Genomic DNA, 20,953 nt, shown 5'->3' with positions numbered 1-20,953 from the left:
GAGGCAAGACACTCAAGCTAAGCACCACTCAAGCCTTCCAAGCAAACCAAGGCACCAAGAGAACACAAACCAAACACAAGGACCCAAAATCAAGCAAAGTGGATACTAGTGGAGGTGACCCAAAAACAAGCACATGGTGGGCACCAAAGAGAGGACAAAAGACAAAAAGTGGAATGCAAGGGGGGAATTAAAGAAGAGCAAAATGGGAGACAAAAAGTAAGAAAGAGAAATGAGAAGAAAGAGAAATGAGAAGTGAAAGAAGAGAAAGTGAAAGAAAGGAACATATACCTACAAAAAACAAAAGAAGAAAAAGTGTAGGAGGAAAGGTTTGAACCCCCAACCTCTCTTACCTCATTAGTGGCTTTACAGGCAAACCCCACAAGGAAAGTCTATTCGCAGCGGACCCCTCACTATGTAGAGGCATCTACTCTCTTGGACATCCTATCCCAAGAGAGTGGGGGGCAAATGATACATCCAATATTCACCGGACCAATCAACGACCGCCACGTGTCACAGACGACCCGCTCTATAGCCAAGGGGAACGAACCGGGGTCCCAGCACCCAGGCGCGGCCTCACCCAAGCGTGGTCACCACTCGGGCGCGGCCTCACCTAGGCGCGGCCACACATCAGGGCGCGGCCACCACTCGGGCGCGGCCTCACCTAGGCGCTGCCACAACTCGGGCGCGGCCTCACCTAGGCGCGGCCACACATCCATGCACGGCCTCACCCAGGCGCGGCCTGCACCCAGGCACAACATCATGGGCACGTGAGGTGGGGGCTACCCACCTATGACCCGATCGTATCGCTAAGACTCATGTCACCACCAGGACTCTAGACCGCCGCTTAGAGGTCACGTCACCCAGACGGATTCAAGCACCAAGGACGTTATCACCACACGATGGTATCTATCCACCAAGGATCTTGATACCACCGGGACACTCCCTCCCACGGGGAGATGGCCAATTAGGATAGAGCCCCGTTACCCAGGGCCTCTATCCACTCAACGGGACAATCGCCATCAAACTGGGACTCTCCACACCGCCATATGCTACTATAAAAGGCAAGGTACACAACCCCATCAGGGGACATCTAAACTCGTACTGAATAATCACTATTCATCTATTTGCGCCAGGAGATCTAACTTTGGCATCGGACAGCCCTAGGCCGGAACCACACCGGTTCTCTCTGTTGACCCCTTGGTCCACTTGCAGGTGACGGCACTCGCAGGACCGCTCGACGATTTCTTGACGCAACAGGAGAAATTGGAGGTGTCGACGAATTGGAGGTGATAATTATTCGTACCTCGCCTCTTTGGATCCAGATCCTCTATTGCCGAGCTGCCCAGCAGGACCGTGCTGCCCCGACATAGTACTACGTGCAATGATCGCCTTACCCCCACTCGGGCAAGGCGTTTGGGAAGGGGTAAGGCGGACCCACAACACCGTGTCTGGACAGCACGGTCCTGCCCGGCAGCTCGGCTGTAGAGGATCCAATTGCGCTTCTTTCCACTTTCCCATGAGCTCTGCAACCAGGCTCTCAGTTGTTGAAACAGAGTCCCCAACCCACTTCTCTTTTCTACTCCAAAGAAGCCTTTAAAGGTACCATTGTCACTGATTCAGCCACTGAAAAGGAGCAATCTGTGCCACTGAATGAAGAAATGTTTGAATATAAGGGTTTCTGAAACTGAGTAATCCAGAAATAGACATTACGGACGGACATGGCGAGAATCCCACACCGCCTTAACTTCTGATATTTAATTCCCATTGGCATTTCAATGTAATTATACTCAATAAAGATGAACCTCACCAGCTTCATTAAACAAAAACAAAATCAAAACCAAAACCAAAATCTCTGAAACGATTTTGAGAAGAAAAAAATAAAAATAAAACCACAAACCCATTAAAAGAGGACCAAGATAACATCAAAGATGATAGTGTATCAAGTAGGGAAAAAAACCTATAAAAGTCTCTAAAGCATCCAGAAGTTTCATACCTGCACGAAGAGCAGGAGTATCCTTGGAAGTGGCCTTGAAGAGGACGAAGGAAAGGTCAGAAGGCGAAGGTGGGAGATAGGAACCGACTTCGACCTCTAGGGCTTCTGAAATTGGAGGTTCTTTCCACAGAATCGGAACTAAAATGATTCCTCTGAGAAATTCCCTTCTATGTACAACAAGCTTCTGGTAATGAAGAAATTCACCGGAGCTTTTGGTTGGATTGATAGAAATGGAGTGAAAATGACGAAAATTTTGAAGTGTTTTAAGGTCGAGATGATATGTGATTTTTCTGCTTCAATCAATTCATCAAGCTCACAACGATGCGGCGAAGTTCGCAGAAGCTTCTAAGAGAGAAAACATATTTCCCCCCCCCCCCTCCCCCTCCCCCTCCCCCCTGGAATTTCTATTCTTTTCTGATTTGTTCATGCTATTTATTTTCCTTATTTTTTTGCAGTCGTTTTAGGTTCTTGTTTTCTACACTCAATGTAAGTGGATTAACAAAAGAAAATTCACTATGACTGGAGTTTTCATCAACAAGCAGTTTCAATCATTTATACTTCATTTGACACAATCTTATCAAGGGTACTATAGACCCGATCATATAAACTGATTGGCAGGAAAATTAATATTGGGAGTCCTTCATGAACATATGGAAACAAGTTATTTCCAAAATGAAAGAATATGTTAACGTTCCTTCTACATATACACTCAAGTCCTGGCACTGACAAGAGGCGAGTGTGGTGATAAGATGCTTGGCGACATGAGAGTCTCTTCGATCCTTCGAGTTGATGAGAAGCTTAATCGAAGATTGCTCTTGAAACGTTTATGCCTAATTACTGCAGAGACAGATTCTCTAGACTTCCCCACAAAATCCTGAATTCTCTTAAGAGCTACTCTTGTGGTCTCATCATCCATGTTTGCAAAACACACCCTGAACCAACCAGGCTCCGAGCAATGAAAAGAAGAACCTGGTGAAACATTGAGCTTAACATCATTTACTATGACATGCCATAACTCCATCTCTGCTTCTAGTGTTGGTTCTTTGAGGAGTTTCCTTAAGTCCATCCAACAAAATAGACCAGCATTGCTCTTTAAGCATCCAATACCTACTTTACCAAGCTCCCTTGTGATGATCTTATACCTTGCTGATAGCCTATTTGAACTCTCAGCGACGAACCTTTCTACAAACACATCATCTGCTAACATAGATGCTATTAGATGCTGGGTCTGTGTGGAAACTAGTCCAAAGCTAGACATCTTGCGAGCACAGTTCACGACCTCATCATTGTATGAATAAACTATGCCGACCCTGAAGCCTGGAAACCCCATATCCTTTGAGAGACTATACACAATATGTACGAGATCTCTGTTCAAGGTATCGTCTTCCTCTAATATCTCAGCGATGCTTATGAATTTGGGTTGGCTAAAGACAGTGGCTGCATATATCTCATCGCAGACTAGGTGGATGTTCTTGTCGTTGATGAAGCTTGCTATAGTATGCAGAGTCTCTCTGTCCAAAATTGTCCCCAAAGGGTTAGATGGATTGGTGATCAAGAGGCCCTTTACGTTGATGTTGGCTTCTTGGGCTTTCTCATATGCTACTTCCAAGGCAGCTTTGGTGATCTTGAAATCATTAGAGCTCTCACAGACGACCGGAAGCAGTTTCACTCCTGTTCTCCATCTCAAATCTCGATCGAACCTGCAATTGGTATGAAATTTTAACCCATTTAGTAAAAGACACTAAAACTGAGTTGATTAAGACAGTTAAGAAATTTGGACAGAATTGTAAACCTTTTAAGTCGATCACATAGAGTTTTTTGACTAATGCGACGGTCCTCGCCAACTTAGCTCTAATCCATTTGAATTGACTTTAGAGTTTAGACTTCTATTCCAACTACAATGTATATAACTATCAATTCAGATAAATAGAAAGATCAATTGCTTGTTATTCTAACTTGCTTGGTTTTTCCCCCTAATCATGTTTTGACCATTCACTTCACAGTAGCAACTCAGGGCTGCGACTTTGACGAATAACAAGCAATTGGAAGGAGAGAGAGAGAGAGCACAAAAATTAACGTAGAAAATCTTAGACACAACTAAAGGAAAATCACATGAAAAATTATCCCTTCCAGTTCCCGGCTCGGACTAGTTCCCCAATCCCCCTAACAAGGGGGTGCAATGACAACCCTACTCTTGCCCGAATACTATGCTCTCATTGCGCCCCCTTGTTAGGGGGAGTGGGGGAGCAAAGACCTAGAGGCTAGAGGAGATAATTTTCTAACTCTTTGACATAGTAAAAAATCTCTTGTTCTCGTAAGTGAATTTAGGTATTCGTATCGAACCCACGTTATATTAATTCCTTTGTGTATAATTGTTTGCTTGATTTCTTCCTCTTGGTTGCACATTAGTCTTCAATGGAAAGGAAAAAGTGTAATTACTTGAGTGAAATTTGGGAACCTAGAACTTGTACAATAATCCATAAAAGACCCACCATACCAAAAGGTCCATTAGATTGAGTTTTATATTAGCCCCCTGCTCCCTCTTAATTATGCAGTTATCATGAACCTAATCCACATTATATTTTGAGTGAGTTCTTTTTTAACTCTCTCTCCATTAAAGCAAAAAATATTAAACAATGGAGAAGAAGGAGAAGAGAAGAAAGAGATACGTACGCTGGGTAATAAGGTGAGGGGACCAGGAAGGCATCACCAGGGTCGGCCAAACAAAAGGTGATCATCTCGTTAGCTCCGGTGGATCCACCACCCATAACTATCCGATTTGGATCGAATGTGACTCCTCTCACTTTCCCCATAAATTTCGCCACAGCCTATCACATTTGAGACATCCACAATTTGATTAATTAATGTAATAACAAAAAAACGTTCATGATTTTGACTCTACTTCATAGTGAGCGAGCGAAAAACAGAGTTTGTATATGATGATCTTATTACCTCTCTAAATGCTGGCAAGCCATGGTAGTCCTGAAAGTTGGCAATATCCCTGAATTCTTTGACTCCCTCTGTGGTGCAGATAGATGCTTTTGGATTTCTTCTAATCCAATCTTGGATCAAGTCGAAGCAAAGCTGCAATTAATTTCAATAAATAACAAGAAAAAATGAGTTTGACTCTGTTTTTAAGACTTGAAAGTTGAAACCCATTTACAGTGAGTATCGATTAAAACAAACCTGATTTTCTGCAAGACCCATCTGAATGACTCCATTTGGATTCTGGGTTGCATGATAAGGATTGTTGTCGTAGGCTTTCCATCCATCAAAATATGAAGAATCTTCGCCGTGTCCATGATTTGTTGCTATCTTAGATAATAGCTGCTGCTTCTGTTGCTCACTCGTTGTGGAAGTGAATCCCATCATGCAATGTAATACAGAGGTAGCTAGAGAGAGAGAGAGAGAGAGAGAGAGAGAGAGAGAGAGAGAGGGGTTTGAGTAGCAGAAGCAGAAAGTACTGGGCAGAGCTGGCAGTGAAAGATGAAGACTTGAACTCAGAAGAGAGAAGGATTTATAAGCCGTGGAAGTGGAGGCAGGTATTAAAGGAGGAGAGAGAGATTTTCAACGTTCAAAATTTCCAGAAAGCAGAGGAACTTCTTAGCTAAGCGCAAACGTGGGGATCGGGAATTTTTTTTTTAAATCTTTTTGGTGTGGTGGCTTAATGGCAATACTAATGGCGTTAATTATGTTGGACTTGTTCTTCCCCTGAGAAAATTCCTTGAAGTGAAGCTTCCCATGAAGGATCTCAATTCTCAAGATCAGTTCCATCTACTTCCGTTGGAAACGCAGGGAGATTTGAGAGGAGAGGAAAAAATGTACCAAAGGGGAATTTTATAGTTAGTCACAGGAACCTAAAATTTGAAAGAGAAATTTGAGGTTATCTTTTAAGTTGACCCATCTGAGTTTTTCCAAAAGTCAAACTAAATGCTTACATGTCGCCACATCAGACTGACCATTTGGGTAGTCAATAAAAATGTTCACGTGGCTTCTGATTTTCTTCATTGAAATTCGAATGAAGGGAATGTTTCACACCAACCACTCTATAGAAAATTAAAATCCAATTTTTTTTCCTCTGTTTATATAGATTTCTTGTCAAAGACTCCAAACTTTTCAATTAATTGCACCATTAATAGTGGTTGCCATTGTGGTTTTGTGGTACTTTAAAGTTGATGTAGTGAGTGCAACTTCATGGCCGATTGAGTTCTACATTAATTAAGCGGGTTGGACATCAGATCGGGTTGTTTGTGTATCGGTTATTAGTTTGGGTACTCATGATCCAAAACAAGGGGACTTGATGCAGTGAGTGCAGTTTCCCTCGCTAAGAATGAGGGAGAATTCTTGTTCAACATAGTATACGACTACTTAGACTAATGATCGGAGAAAAATCTCTCTACCATGTCAAAATACTTGATTAGTCCATAAATTGCCTCTTTCTTACAACTAATTAGGGATTGTCAGGGGGATCGGAATTGTTTTTCACCTTCTTTTTATTCCCTCCCTACAATTAATAAAACTGATTTGTGATTTTGATAGTTAGAACCAAATTGTAAAAACTCAAAATTGTTCAAATTAGGTGCCAATATTGAACAATAATAGTATGTGTGCGTGTCTCACATTTTCTTAGTTTATAATACCTGTGCGGAAAAACAAGAAAAAAGAGCGCACGTTTATATTCAAGAGCAGCCTTGCTATATTTGTATCACAAAAATTCAAAAGAACACTTACCAAAAAAAAAAAAAAAAATTCAAAGGAACACTTCAGCCTTCTTATGTGCATGGAATTACGTATCAAGATTGGAAAATTACTCAAATATGACCTATACCAACTTAAATCCTCGATCGCTAGGGTGATCTCATCTGGGAATATAGAGAGTGGCGCACATTTTGTGAGTAAAATGGTTATAAAACTATTTTTTTTTATTAAAAACCAAGGTGGTGTACGTGATTGGGAAAATTATCGTTACCATTTATCTGTCCCTCCATTTCCTCCATTATATCTAATAGGGGGGGGGATGGACCCCACCCGGGCAGTATGTTTGGGTAGGGGGTAGAGTGGTCATTTCTGCCCCCTATTAGATGTAATGGAGAAAATGGAAGGGCAGATAAATGGAGACGATAAAGATCCAGTGTGATTGATCCCAAAATCTCTAAAACCATGACGATGGAGAGGCCGATGAAATAAGCTCAAAAGGGAGAGGATTTCCTACACTACCTGAGTATAGTTTTGAGCAAATGAAGGAACACCTTTTGGAATTTGATAATAAATGGACGGATATTTATGACATATCATTTCCTCACTTGAAAAGTGATACATGCAGTAATGTGCAATTTCATTTTTAACCTTACATTGTACAAATCTTTTCTTAATACGTTATTAGTTTCTTCCATGTTAATTACTACGTATGTTGCTTGGAGGCCAAGGCTCAATGATTATAGCTTATTTTCTAGTACTCATTTTCGTACGTAATTATAAGCAGTGGTAAACCCTACACATTTATGTACGTACCTAGTTGCTCCCCCACCACCATTCTCAGCTGGTGGGTTGGTGCATGCAACATGCATGCATGGAATTGAATGGTAAACATTAACACGTTTTTGGACATATTTCCATATCGCGCAGTTTCAATGTTTTTTCCTTTTCTTATTCAACTTCAAGTGGGATTTAAATCCTCTCCACTTCCCCAATGGTGCATTGCTGTGTTGTTCAAGGTGGAGAGGTCAAACCTAGATTACTTAATCGTACATGAAACGTACATGTATGTACACGTATAGATAGGTGATCTGATCCAAATTTATTATCATGTCAGATCAGACCGGCGTAATTTGAACACTTTAGCTTGCGTCTCACTTATGGGGGGAAAAAAAACCAGTATATCAAAAGTAAAAAAATCACATATTATGTCATCAGTTATCCATAATTTCACACGTGTTGCTTTTAATAGAAAACAACATTCAAACTATATTTCTCTACGACTCTTAATTTTGTCTTATCTTAATATTTTTTTGATGAAATATGGCTTATCTTAATTATTAATTATAAAACAATACCATACGTATTTAATTTCCCCATGTCGACTTTTTTTTGGGGGTAAAGCCCATCTCGTAGACTCATACCATGGAGCTGAGGAGTTACAAGGGAAGTTGAAATGGGCTTTTGACTTTTACCTGAAACAAAAAAAAAGATATGGGTGTTTTTTTACTTGATGATAAAACTGTACCTTTTCCCACTCCAAAAACTATTATAAAAATCAAGAGTAAATTACTCTCCCCTCCCCTTGATTATGCTCTAATGACAAACCCCTCCCCTGGGTTTTGAGTAATGACTCTCCCCTCCCCTGTATTCCCAAGATTCTATCAACCATACCCATTCCGTTAAAAAGGGCTGTTAAGTGATAGGAAAAGACTATATTACCCTTTTATAGTTTATCTAAAAACCCTATTCTAACATCTCTCTCCTTACTCTATCGTCTCCCACCTGTGGAAACGAGAAAGTGAAGATGGAGAGTGCATCTTCCACCTGCTGAAACAGCCATTGCCGCAACAACCTGCAACTCATCTCTCTCTGCAACTGCTTGGACGTGCATCTTCCATCTCCGCTTGGACCTGCAACCAACTCCCATCTCGGTTATTCTCTCACGGCTTGGACCAAAAAAGATGAGTGGAAAGTGGAAATTTATTGGTGAAAATGGCACTCCACAACATCCACCTACTCAAAGTGTTAGCAGGATCGGATCGCCAATTCAGCATAGTTCTAATCTTGTTGTGAATAGATATCAAGATAAGGATCACATTGGTTATCAAGATAAGAGTCACAATTATCTTAACCTTGTGCATCACGCACAACCCTTTGTAGATCAACTAAAGAGCTGTAAAGAGTTATCCTCTAAGTTGTACACTCCGCTATTTAAACATAATCAAACCTCCCCAGAAACATAGTTGAAAGGAGAATTTCATCCTGTGGACGTAAGCCTTTGCGAAGGCTAAACCATGTAAATTAGTGTCCCTATTTGTTATGGTTGTATGTTCTCTCTGTGCTCAATCTTGAACATGGAATCAGAGTTGATGGTGTGATCAACGGCATCTCTCTCGACGTAGATCAGTATCTCTCGTTGGCTTGAGGTGAAGTGATCATCTTGATTCCTTTCCTTCAGTATATACCTGCTGTCCATTAATTAAATCAGTTTTTTATACCTGCTGCTATCCATTAAATCAGTGCTTTTATACCTGCTGTCCATTACATCAGTTTTTTTTATCTTGGTATATACCTGCTGTCCATTAAATCAGTTTTTTATCTTGGTAACTGAATCTAGTCGTTCATCATGACTGGATCTACTACTACCTCTGATATTAGTAAGCCTAACCAGAATGAAGCAATAGGCTTACTTCCATCGCATTGAATGGGCGAAACTACCTGCCATGGTCTAGGGCCATTACAGTTGCTCTTGGTGGTCAATCTAAGCTTGGCTATATCAATGGCCAGATGAAAGCCCTTGACCCTACCGATGCAAAATTTGCCGAATGGGAGGCCAATGACAACCTTGTTATGTCATGGCTTTTTAACTCTATGGATTCTCATGTTGATGAAATTTTTGCTTATTCTGAAACTGCAAAAATTCTTTGGGACTCATTGAAAAGTATTTATGGCCATGATGGCAATGCTTCAAGAGTCTTTGAGTTACAACAGGAAATCACTAATACTATGCAAGCATCTGGTCAACCATTTACCGAACATCTCGGCAATCTTAAGAAAAAATGGGATGAGCTGCGCCAATATTGTCCCCTGCTAAAACGGTTGATACATATCACCAGCGTGAGGAACAAGATCGTATTTTTCAGCTATTGGCGAGTATTCGTCTTGAATATGAAGACCTTAAGCGGCAGATTCTGATGAGTTCATACCTCCCATCCTTTGCCAATATCTGTGCCACTATTCAACGAGAAGAAACAAGAAGAAGAGCGATGAATCCTAACTCAAAATCAAGTGGTGAGGTGATTGAAGTTTCTGGTAATGTTGCTAATGGGAACACTCATCAACAAACTAGCAAAGATCAATCTGGCAGTGGAAACCGATATTACACTTCCAAAGGTAAAACTCAAGGTCGTAGTTCAAAGTATCATTGTACCCACTGCAATCGTGATGGCCATACAAAAGATCGTTGTTGGATTCTCTTCCCTCATTTGAAGCAGCGTAAAGACAATGGGAATGATGCAAAAATTGCTTCACAATTTTTTGCATCACAAGTTCCTACACTCGATCTTCATGAGTCCCTTGGCAAACTTGCAACCCAAATTCAGCAATTGATGCAGTCAAATGGTTCGGCTCCTGCAGCACCTAATACTAGCAATATAGCACAATCATCTGGTAATATCTCAGCCCTCTCAGCTATTTCTAAAAATTCTTATATAATAGACTCAGGGGCTACAGATCATATGTGCTATGATTTACACTGCTTATCTAATTTTTGTGGTGATTCTAGTCGCTCTTATTCTCCTATTACTGTTGCTAACGGAGCCCAAATTCCTGTGCAAGGAACTGGAAAAGTTGATCTGTTCTCTTGTACCTCTGAAGTTTTATTTGTTCCATCATTATCATCAAATTTATTATCTGTTCACAAACTTACAAAGGAATTGAATTGTAATGTGATTTTCTCCCAACATAAGGTGGTGTTTCAGGACAGAAACACAGGGAAGAAGATTGGTGAAGGACGGTACCAACAAGGCTTGTACTTTCTAGACTTGCCTTACGAAGCATTGGTCACTCAGCAAAACAAGACTGTAGTATCCCAACTATGGCACTGGCGCATGGGGCACCCCTCTGATAAAGTGCTCCATTCTCTTAATTCTTCATTATCCATTAATTTTAGCACTTGTGAGACTTGTCATTACTCCAAACAGCATAGATTACCTTTTTCTAATAGTACTCATATGTCCAATGAGTTATTTGAGTTATCTCACTCTAATGTTTGGGGTTGTGCTCCAATTGATTCTAGGGATGGATTTAAGTATTTTATTACTTTTGTTGATGATAAATCACGTGCTACCTGGCTATATTTATTGGGATCTAAAAATAAAGTGTTGCAGGTCTTTCATGACTTTTGTCACATGATTCAAAATCAGTACAGTACTCATATCAAGGTTTTCCGCACAGACAATGGGACCGAATACACCAATAGACCATTCTAATGTTTCCTTAAGGACCATGGTATTGTACACCAAACAACCTGTGTTGGCACTCCCCAACAAAATGGAGTGGCCGAACGAAAGAATCGTCACCTTCTTGAGGTGACAAGATCCCTGCTATTTCATGGCAATCTTCCCAAAGCCTATTGGTTAGATGCAATACTCACAAGCTGTTATTTAATTAATCGGCTTCCCAGTAAAGTTTTGAAGTATAAGTCTCCTATGGAAATACTTCTGGGTCGCCCTGTTAATCTTTCTCACATTCGGGTCTTTGGGTGCACCTGCTTTGTACACATACAGAATGGAGGGAAACTAGATCCACGAGCAAGAAAATGTGTGTTTCTCGGATATTCCTCTGTAAAAAAGGGTTACAAGTGCTATGACCTAGTGACAAGGAAATCCTATATCTCTCGTGATGTGCTGTTTAATGAAACACTAATGTATTTTTCTTGCCAGGATCAAATTCAGGGGGAGAAAACCAACTATGATGAATTCGCTCCTTTGTCGATTGAGGAAGGATCGAGCATGATTGATCATCATGATGTACATGATGACCATGTAGAAGGTCACGACCAGCAAATAGATGACGGTCACGACCAGCAAATAGATGGAGGTCATGACCAGCAAATAGATGAAGGTCACGACCAACAAATAAACGAAGGTCATACCGATGATATGCCCACCCGCAAGTTAAGCACTCAGGTTTCTCAGCCCTCAACTAGATTGAGGGATTTTGTCACATATCATACAAGTGCTTATCCTATATAGAGTTATGTATGCTATGATAACATTTCTCGTGACCTTGTGTCATTGCTGATTACTATTGACACACACAAAGAACCGATTAATTTCTCTGAGGCAAGAAACTCATCAATATGGGTCACAGCCATAGGTGAAGAGCTTAAGGCCTTAGATAAAAACTAAACTTGGAATATTGTTCCCTTACCAAATGGGAAACGTCCAATAGGCTGTAAATGGGTCTATAAAATCAAATACAGAAGTGATGGCTCTATTGAGAGACACAAGGCAAGGTTAGTTGCCAAAGGATACACCCAAACATATGGTGTAGACTACAAGGAGACTTTTGCCCCGGTAGTAAAGATGAACACAGTTAGGGTACTAATGTCACTAGCAGTAAATTGTGGATGGTCCCTCTTCCAGATGGATGTAAAAAATGCATTCTTGCAGGGTGACCTTGAAGAGGAGGTGTATATGGACATTCCTCCTGGACACCCATCAGAAAATTAGCCAGGGGTTGTATGCAAACTAGACAAAGCAATATATGGGCTTAAGCAGTCACCACGAGCATGGTATGGAAAACTAAGTTCTGTTCTTATGAACTTTGGATTCAAAAAGGGAGAGTCTGACTCCTCATTATTTGTTAAAAGGAATGGGGAAGGCATTGTGGTTGTTCTAGTTTATGTGGATGATATAGTAATTACAGGAGACAACCTGCAAGGAATAACTTCACTTAAAAAACACCTGAATGAGCAATTCGACATTAAAGACCTTGACAAACTTCGATACTTTCTCGGAATAGAGGTTGCAAGTTCCAGTAAAGGCTTGTTCATCTCTCAAAGGAGTACACTCTTGATCTATTAAAGGAAACAGGGAAGCTTGGAGCCAAACCGGCAGAAACACCTATGGATTATAGTAATAAATTCAGTACCAATATGACTCCTCTCCATGACAGTAGTCAATTCCAAAGATTAGTAGGCCGGCTCATCTATCTGACAATCACCAGACCCGATATAGCATATGCGGTTAGCTATGTCAGTCAGTTCATGCATGCCCCAACCGAGGGCCATATGGAGCTTGTTGAGCGTATACTTCGATACTTGAAATCCTGTCCTGGAAGGGGTGTTTTGATGAAGAATAATGGCCACACTAAAATCATAGGCTATACTGATGCGGATAGGCTGGAAATCCTATCGACAGAAGATCCACCACTGGTTTCTGCACCTTTGTGAGAGGAAATATAGTTACCTGGAAGAGTAAAAAACAAAATGTTGTGGCCAGATCCAGTGCCGAAGTTGAGTATAGAGCAATGGCATCAACTACTAGTGAATTAGTATGGCTACAATCTTTGCTACGTGAGTTGGGCTTTGAAGACTCATAACAACCCACGCAACTATTTTGTGACAATCAGGCTGCTACCCATATTGCATCAAACCCAGTCTTTCATGAGAGAACCAAGCACATAGAGGTCGACTGCCATTTCGTTCGAAAAAAGGTACAAGACCACACAATTGAGACTCCATACATTCGAAGAGAAGATCAAGTTGCTGATGCATTTACTAAAGCATTGCCTAAGAGTACTTTTCAGAAGTTGTTATCCAAGTTGACCTTAGAAGACATCTTCACCCCAACTTGGAGGGGGAGTGTTAGCAGGATCGGATCGCCAAGTCAGCATAGTTCTAATCTTGTTGTGAATAGATATCAAGATAAGGATCAAGATAAGGATCACATTGATTATCAAGATAAGAGTCACAATTATCTTAACCTTGTGCATCACGCACAACCCTTTGTAGATCAACTAAAGAGCTGTAAAGAGTTATCCTCTAAGTTGTACACTCCTCTATTTAAACATAATCAAACCTCCCCAGAAACATAGTTGAAAGGGGAATTTCATCCCATGGACGTAAGCCTTTGCGAAGGCTGAACCACGTAAATCAGTGTCCCTATTTATTATGGTTTTATGCTCTCTCTGTGCTCAATCTTGAACACAAAGACAGATAAAAGATACGTTTATGACTATTTTGAGTGCGTCTCTTTCTCACCATCACTATCAAAAACGTTTCTTTTAGAAGCCCAGACCCAGAAAATTAACAAATTAATGCCAGACGATTAGAGTTTCCATTCCATGCATGTACTGGAGGTAAGAAATTTACAATAAACTCTTCATTTTTATAGGAGAATGAATTTAAAGCCATGGCCACCATTTCTATTGTTTGAGTACAATAAATGGATCAAAACCCGATTCAGATAGCCTCTTAGATTCGTCGTTTATTGAAGATTCAGAAAAAAACACTTGAGAAGTTAGTTGGGACCCAAATTGGTGGATTTCCTTGAAATCAGATTTCTGACTTTTTATTTGCATCTTTGATTGGTCTCTATCCAACTTTAGGAGATCTAGTTTGAAGTTCTGAACTGCTCTCATATCTATTTGCCCCATTTGTGATGAATTTTTCAAAAACCTCTTACTTCTCCACACACAGTTTTGATTCTATGAATGATCACAAGTGGGTTTAATGTGGGTTTTTTGGGGAAGAAGATTTTATCATTTCTGTCCAAACAGAGTAGCAAACGATAACTATGATGCTCATGACTCCAGTAGTTCAATTCCTCTGTTCTTTGGAGTTATCCTAATTGGAAATCCATAATCTTTTCACAAACTCAGAATGAAGATTGATATGATCCAGCTTCTCTGATTAATGAATAATAACTCATCGCTCTCTCTCTTTCAAATAAGACAAAACTGTATTAAGAAAGCGATTCGTCATTCTGGCTCATACCCATTAGCCATTAGCCATTAGCCAGTAGCCAGCCACTCGTTTCTGTGTGCACATGGCATATGGCACAGGGCACAGTGTCTCCACAATCTTCTGTGGGACACACTTTAATTGCACCTCGAAATGAAAGACAAGGGAAGCTCAGTGTGCTAAATCTCTTCAATTTGAAGAAAGTGCAGACTGTATCCCTGATAGGTTACAAGAAGTTTTGATGAATTAAATTTTCTTAAGGTCGTATGGTTTACCATTAATAGTTTACAGTTCAATTGGGGATTAGAACTTATGGATATAATTGCAGAAAATAATTCACCTTCTTTTAAAAATGAATTTTGTGTTTATTGTCTCAGAACAATTCAATTTTAATGGTGGCAAAGCATCCTCGTTTATTTCACTGGCTATTGTTGTTCTTACCATAGTTAACCTCCCCTTGAATTTCCATTTGTCTATATTTTTTTTCTTTAGAGAAATTAACTCTTTGATCAATTTTCAAACCTTTATCCTCTTACACATGGCCAATTCCAATCGGGTTCAAACTTAACCCACCTATAGTGGGTGATTGCACCAGAGCTGCCAACTTTGTTTGAACTGCTTCTTCTTATGGACTGGATATGATGATGAAACACCTTACCTTCAACAACTTGGTGGTAGAAGAATAGCGCCGGAGTGTTTGACCGAAACGAAGAAGAAGCTCTCTGGTTCCGCCGGAGTGTTGGTCGAACGAAATGTAGAATATCTTCGCTAGTTCTGCCGGAGTGTTCGAACGAAAGGGAGACTTCCTCTGGAATGTTCGAATGAAATGAAGAAGAAGAAGAAGAGATTTTGTCTATTGTTATTAGGGGGTATTATTGGTATATCAGAATAATAAGGGCATTTTGGGGTTTAAATGAAAATATTTTGAGTGATGTCATCACCTAACAGTCCTTTTTAACGGAATGGGTACGGTTGATAGAATCTTGGGAATGCAGGGGAGGGGAGAGTCATTACTCAAAACCCAGGGGAGGTGTTTGTCATTTGGGCATAATCGAGGGGAGGGGGGAGTAATTTACTCAAAAATCAATTATAAAAATTGTGTTTCCACCAATTCAAATTGACGTCACATTGCATTATCTCATCCACATGAGAACATGACCTAGGGTTGCAAGTTTGGCCCTATCGGTTCGCACCTAACCTGACCCACCCCCGTCCTGAGCTCGAACAGGATTTGGGCTGAGATATGTAGATCCTAAGGACGGGTTAGGGTTGGAAATTTCTAACCGTGAATTAGGGTCAGGTCAAGTTAGAATTGAGGCCTCGGGCTGAGCCTAACCTGGCCCGACCTGACCCGACCCTGTTTTAAGTTATACTATAACATATATATTGATATAATATTTATTATAAACTTTAAATGACACACACATCTTGTTATATCATATATTATATATGAAAATAATAAGTGATATAATATATTTTATTGTAGTGTTATTTTATGTACAATTGATAATTTTCTCCCCGGCCCAGTCTAGCCCATGCATCTCCCTTCCCCCTCCCCATGATCAAGGCCAATCAGGGTCAGTCCAATCTGACCCTAAGGGTGGGTTAGGGTAGGATTTTTCAGGACCTGAGTCAGGGTCAGGTTGGGCTTGGGCCCACCTAAGGGGACTTAGGGTTGGGCTAGGGTTTTATAAAACCCGGCCCAACCCGACCTTGTTGCAGTCCTAGCATGACCAAATGAATGACTTTTGAAGATTGGTTGCAATTCTGGGTTTTTTTTTTTTTTTTTTCCACTGGAATTTAGCCCACTAGGGACCCACAAAGGGCCCACAAAGAACCAACACTTATTCCAAAAAAGACCTGACTTGTTGAAAGCGAAAGAAGAAAAGGGGTCTCAAACTCGAGACCAACAAACCCGAGGCACCACTACGACCAGTGGTCCCAACCATCAATCCAAGATCAATATCTCTAGATTCGCTGCAATTCATTTTGCATAATCAGAGCTATCTTAATTATTTATCTATGTTGGTGGAAATGAGGTTCTAGCTCAATAGCAGGCAACTAGGCAGTTGTGTTTTAACCCAAGTCCATGGTCGCTGGTTCGACCCTCCCAACCCACCCCTCTAGGCCTCTCTATCTTCTTGAAAGAGAATAATAATAGTAGTAGTTGTTGTTGTGATGATAATTGTAAGGAGTGCGTAGTCCTATGTAGCTAAGCGGGGAAAAGGTGTTAAGGGTTAAGAAATGAATCAATTATCTCTTCTCTATCTCTCATTCTAGGAGCTAGGCTGCTACCCTCGAAGTTAGCGTTTCTCTGTTTTTATACTCTTCTTCTCTTCAAATGGTTCAAACCCTTTTTACCCCTTGTGTATAGGGGTGTCAATTGGTCCGGTTTTGGGTTATCGGTTTGATTTTCTAGCGATTCTGGTTCTAAGGTGTCAAGACCAGATCTGGACCAATAAGCTCATCGGTTTCAAATCTGAGATCCGGGACCATTAACTAACGGGTGGTCCGGTTCCAGTTCATAATTAGGTCCAAACATGCCCTTGTTGAGCAGCCAAATATAAAGCATGTTCCCCATTGGAACGAGAAATCTCAAGCAAGCTAGAATCTTTTATAAATTATTCATTAACTACTGGTGTGTGTCCACTATGTATAATAGATATGAGAGGGGTAGAATATTAGAATTTGAGGGGCCAAGTGTCTTGCTTAGTCTTGGGTCATGTTCTAATAGCAACTGGACAACAACTGTATAATAAAAGTCATTTTAACTGTATGTTAAAATAGTAAAGATCATCTTTTAACATTTTAAAACTAAAAAAAAATGGTGCAAGACAAGTTCAACTGTATGTATTTCTTTCGATTCCAACGGTCCTTTAACGGTTCCACGGACCAGAACAGATCCGGACCAATAACCTATCACTAAGAGCAGATCTGGACTAATAAGTTATTGGGTGGATCAGTTCCGGTTTCTACCGGAACGGTTTCGGTTCAATTACCGGCTCTCGTCCAAAATTGACACCCCTACTTGTGTATCCCTTATCTAGCCCCTTATGGTTCTCTATGTGACCATTCAGTGGGGTCTTGCCTGGCCTAGTGGCCCTTCAACTTGCAAAAAAACCTAGAAAAGAAGGGTTTGAACTTTATTAAGCACATCCACCTTGTTAAGCTGTTCCTTCTTGGAGGGGTCCATTGGCTGCTTTTTTTTTTGGTCTTAGAATGATTATTGACTGTAATTTGGATGATCAAGTCAAATTTTATGGTGGTCTCCCATTTTTGGGTTCCTGTAGAGATTTTCCCCTTTGAAGTCAAAGCTTGACATTTTGACATGTGGATTATTTAAATTTTGATAATCCATCCACTAATTATGATAAATTCACATTAACAAAAAGACTTCACTCTCAGACTTTTTTGACATTCCTATAATATTCCAATATTGCATTTTGCGTGCAATGGTGCAAGCAAACCAGAATCTCCCATTAAAAAATAAAAACCAATCCACTGATAGCATGGAGCATCTAATGTTGATTTAAGGGAGGAGGGAATGAGAACTTCTCTGTGGATTACATTGCCAGTAGTTTTCCAAAATCTGCAAAAGTAGTTAGCCAGTTGTTTTAATACACCAAGGATTGAAAGAACTCACAAGGCATCAACAATTTGGATTGGTGAAGCTAGGGAGCCCGCAGGAACATAGAGAGCATTAATTAATGAGATAGGACTATTAATTATAGAGTCTTAAGAAACACTCTTAACAAAAGTAGTTAGTCAGAGGGTCTTATCCTAAATTATGCTCTTAGTCCATGACCTAACTCCTATTTTAAGAGTCTAAAAATCCTTTGTGTGTTGGCAGTTTGACCTATGGTGGTCTTCGTTAGCTCTTTCAAATAAATTTTTTTGTTTCTACAGGATTGATAAACGTGAAGAAAATTCAGGTCAGTTTCCTCCAAATTAATATGAATGTTGCTCTGGTGAATTATAGTAGTCTTCCTTTGAAAGCCTGACTGGAACTTTCATTATCCAAGTAATTAAGCAACACCTTCCCCAAACCCAACCCAAGAGTGGAAAATAAAGGATACCAAAAGAAAGAAAAAAAAGGGTGTATCTATTTATGGTGCTTATGTTTCTCATCATCAACATTGGTTTATTTATGGTTTAGATGAGTAAAGTATCCCCCTTGTAACATATGTTATCATGTATGGTTCGGATAAATATTTACTACAGTAATTTTATAGCTCAAGTTGGGAAGTATTCTCACCTTGTGCTCATCCATTCAGGCGCCTAGTAGTAACATTATGGAGTGTTGCGGCGAAATCTGAGTTGATGTCCTCCTGGGCTGAGTTGGCCTGCACAAAGAACAACAAAAGACGTACAAGGGAGTGTCGGCCTGATCCGGTTAAGATGCTCCGATGCCTAAGTCAGTTCTTTGTAACAGATCAAAAACTCAAATCCAATGAATAGGAAATGAGAGACCCCTTTACCTGAGATAGGCATTGTTATCTATAGGATTTAGATGGTAGATTGATATGTGATTTTTTAGATCAGACATGATAGGAAGTGTCCCCAATAGGAGTAGGTGTCGCCTTTATAGCTAGACACATGTTGGTTTGAGAGTCACAAGGAAAATATGACCTTAACTGAGCTAGGCTTTGGTCAGGTAAGTTTACCATGCGAGTTCAATTTGTTTGCTGCCCAAACTTCGGGTTATGTTCAATGGGTTTGCCGATCTAGCGTGACATGGGGCTATATGCTGATAGGTAAGCAGATGAGCTGTCCGAGTGGACTAGGCCGATACTTCATCTCAGTTTCTTGGTTGAATCAATAACCGACTAGGCACAACGGGACCTGGTTGTCGTCTGCTAGCCCGACCCGAGTGGTCAAACCAAATGTGGTTTGATTTGCTAAGACCTCATGCAGTTCGATCTAGGTCGGCTACTGGTCTGGCCATTCTTCCTTGCCTTGCCACATGTCACTCAGGGATTGGTTGGTCACAACATGATTCATCATGGAGATAGCCCCTTGGATTGCTAAATTTTAGGGGGAGTGGAAACATTGGAGACACCGGGAAGCTTGGAGTTTGTAGTATTGTGTATCACATTTGGAGGGAGCATAATGGTAGTTTATTTCGTAACAAAACAAGACCAAGGTCAATGCACATTTGGGACATTAAAGCTGAGATTGCAGACAAGTGCCACTCCATCACATTCAAAGGGAAGCCTCTTCTTCCTGTAATAGCAGGATGATGGAGTATTGGGGAGTCTCTATGTTACCCATGACAACCATGCCTTGCCGCTTCCTTTGGAAACTCCTAAGGCATTGATGCCTTAGACATCCATATGCCCTATTGTTGTAGGGTTTTTATTGTTGTTGTTGTTGTATCTTCCTTTTTCATAGGAGGGTCTTATCTTGTATACATGTATACAGGTTTTTTATCTTCTTTTTGAATAAATTGATTTCACCTATCCCAAAAACAAAAACAAAAAAAACCCTTTTTTTTTTTTTTGGGGTGCAAAGATCTAATCATTTCCTTGAATCAAAAAAGGGGATACAATGTCCAAGATCTCCCCTAGAAAGAGGGGGGGGGGACCAAGAAACAGCTCTACTGGCAAGAAAGAGCCCATTTTGAAATCTTGTGGGTTAACACATTCCCATCACGACTAACATAGGCAAAGCTACAAAATGAGAAAGCAGATTTTAGGATGCAAATATCTTGCACAACACTAGAGATAGAAGAAGGAGGAGGAGTTGTAAAAGGGGGCAAACACTCGATGAGGGAAAGACAATCCGATGACAACCAAAGCGAAGAAACTCCAAGCCTGCGAGCAGACACAAGAGCCAAACGGATTACCAAAGCCTCACCAACCAATGCCGGTGCCAACGCAAAATGATCAGTTGCAATTAATCAAAAACTGCCTTCCTCTTGGGTAAAAAACAATGCAGGCAACACTGAGAGCCTTGGGGCTGTTGCATGTAGCTGCGTCCACAAAAAGGGAGAAAACTCCTGCCGGCCGAGTGGGGGGAGCCAACCGCAAGGGCCCAGAAGCAGAGTACTGGGGGGAATCCGAGGGAAGAGATAAGACCTCCTCGATACCCCTATCAACCGATGTAATCCAAGACCTGAAAGGAGGAACCGAGGACTTGAAACATCGGACATTTCTCACTTTCCAAATCTCCCAAGCAACAATAGCATGCGAAGTAAAGCAGATTCTTCTTTCCTTCTTGGAAGCACCAGGGGGGCCACACCACATAGGGATCCAGTCCGAGAGAGAGAGGTTCAGGAACTCACTGCATACTGA

General features: G+C 40.7%; 1 protein-coding gene across 1 annotated transcript; it reads right to left on the bottom strand.

Moving 5' to 3' along the window:
• Positions 1–2,586: 2,586 nt before the first annotated feature.
• Positions 2,587–5,463, bottom strand: LOC122646222 (1-aminocyclopropane-1-carboxylate synthase-like). Its single transcript, XM_043839758.1, has 4 exons — positions 5,180–5,463; positions 4,946–5,077; positions 4,667–4,821; positions 2,587–3,693 (listed from the first exon to the last, which is right to left on the bottom strand). The coding sequence occupies exons 1-4, from the start codon at positions 5,363–5,365 to the stop codon at positions 2,703–2,705; spliced, it is 1,464 nt and encodes a 487-aa protein (XP_043695693.1). The 5' UTR covers positions 5,366–5,463; the 3' UTR covers positions 2,587–2,702.
• Positions 5,464–20,953: the final 15,490 nt, after the last annotated feature.

Source organism: Telopea speciosissima, chromosome 1 (genome assembly GCF_018873765.1).
Source record: "Telopea speciosissima isolate NSW1024214 ecotype Mountain lineage chromosome 1, Tspe_v1, whole genome shotgun sequence".
Classification (NCBI taxonomy): Eukaryota; Viridiplantae; Streptophyta; class Magnoliopsida; order Proteales; family Proteaceae; genus Telopea; species Telopea speciosissima.
The sequence above is the reverse complement of the archived record's forward strand: the minus strand, read 5'-3'. Positions and strand labels throughout refer to the sequence as shown.

Coding starts and splice junctions, on each gene's coding strand:
- LOC122646222 (XM_043839758.1), bottom strand. CDS start 5,365: ATGATGGGATTCACTTCCACAACGAGTGAGCAACAGAAGCAGCAGCTA. Junction 5,078..5,179: donor TGGGTCTTGCAGAAAATCAG/GTTTGTTTTAAT, acceptor AATTAATTGCAG/CTTTGCTTCGACTTGATCCA. Junction 4,822..4,945: donor GCTTGCCAGCATTTAGAGAG/GTAATAAGATCA, acceptor CAAATGTGATAG/GCTGTGGCGAAATTTATGGG.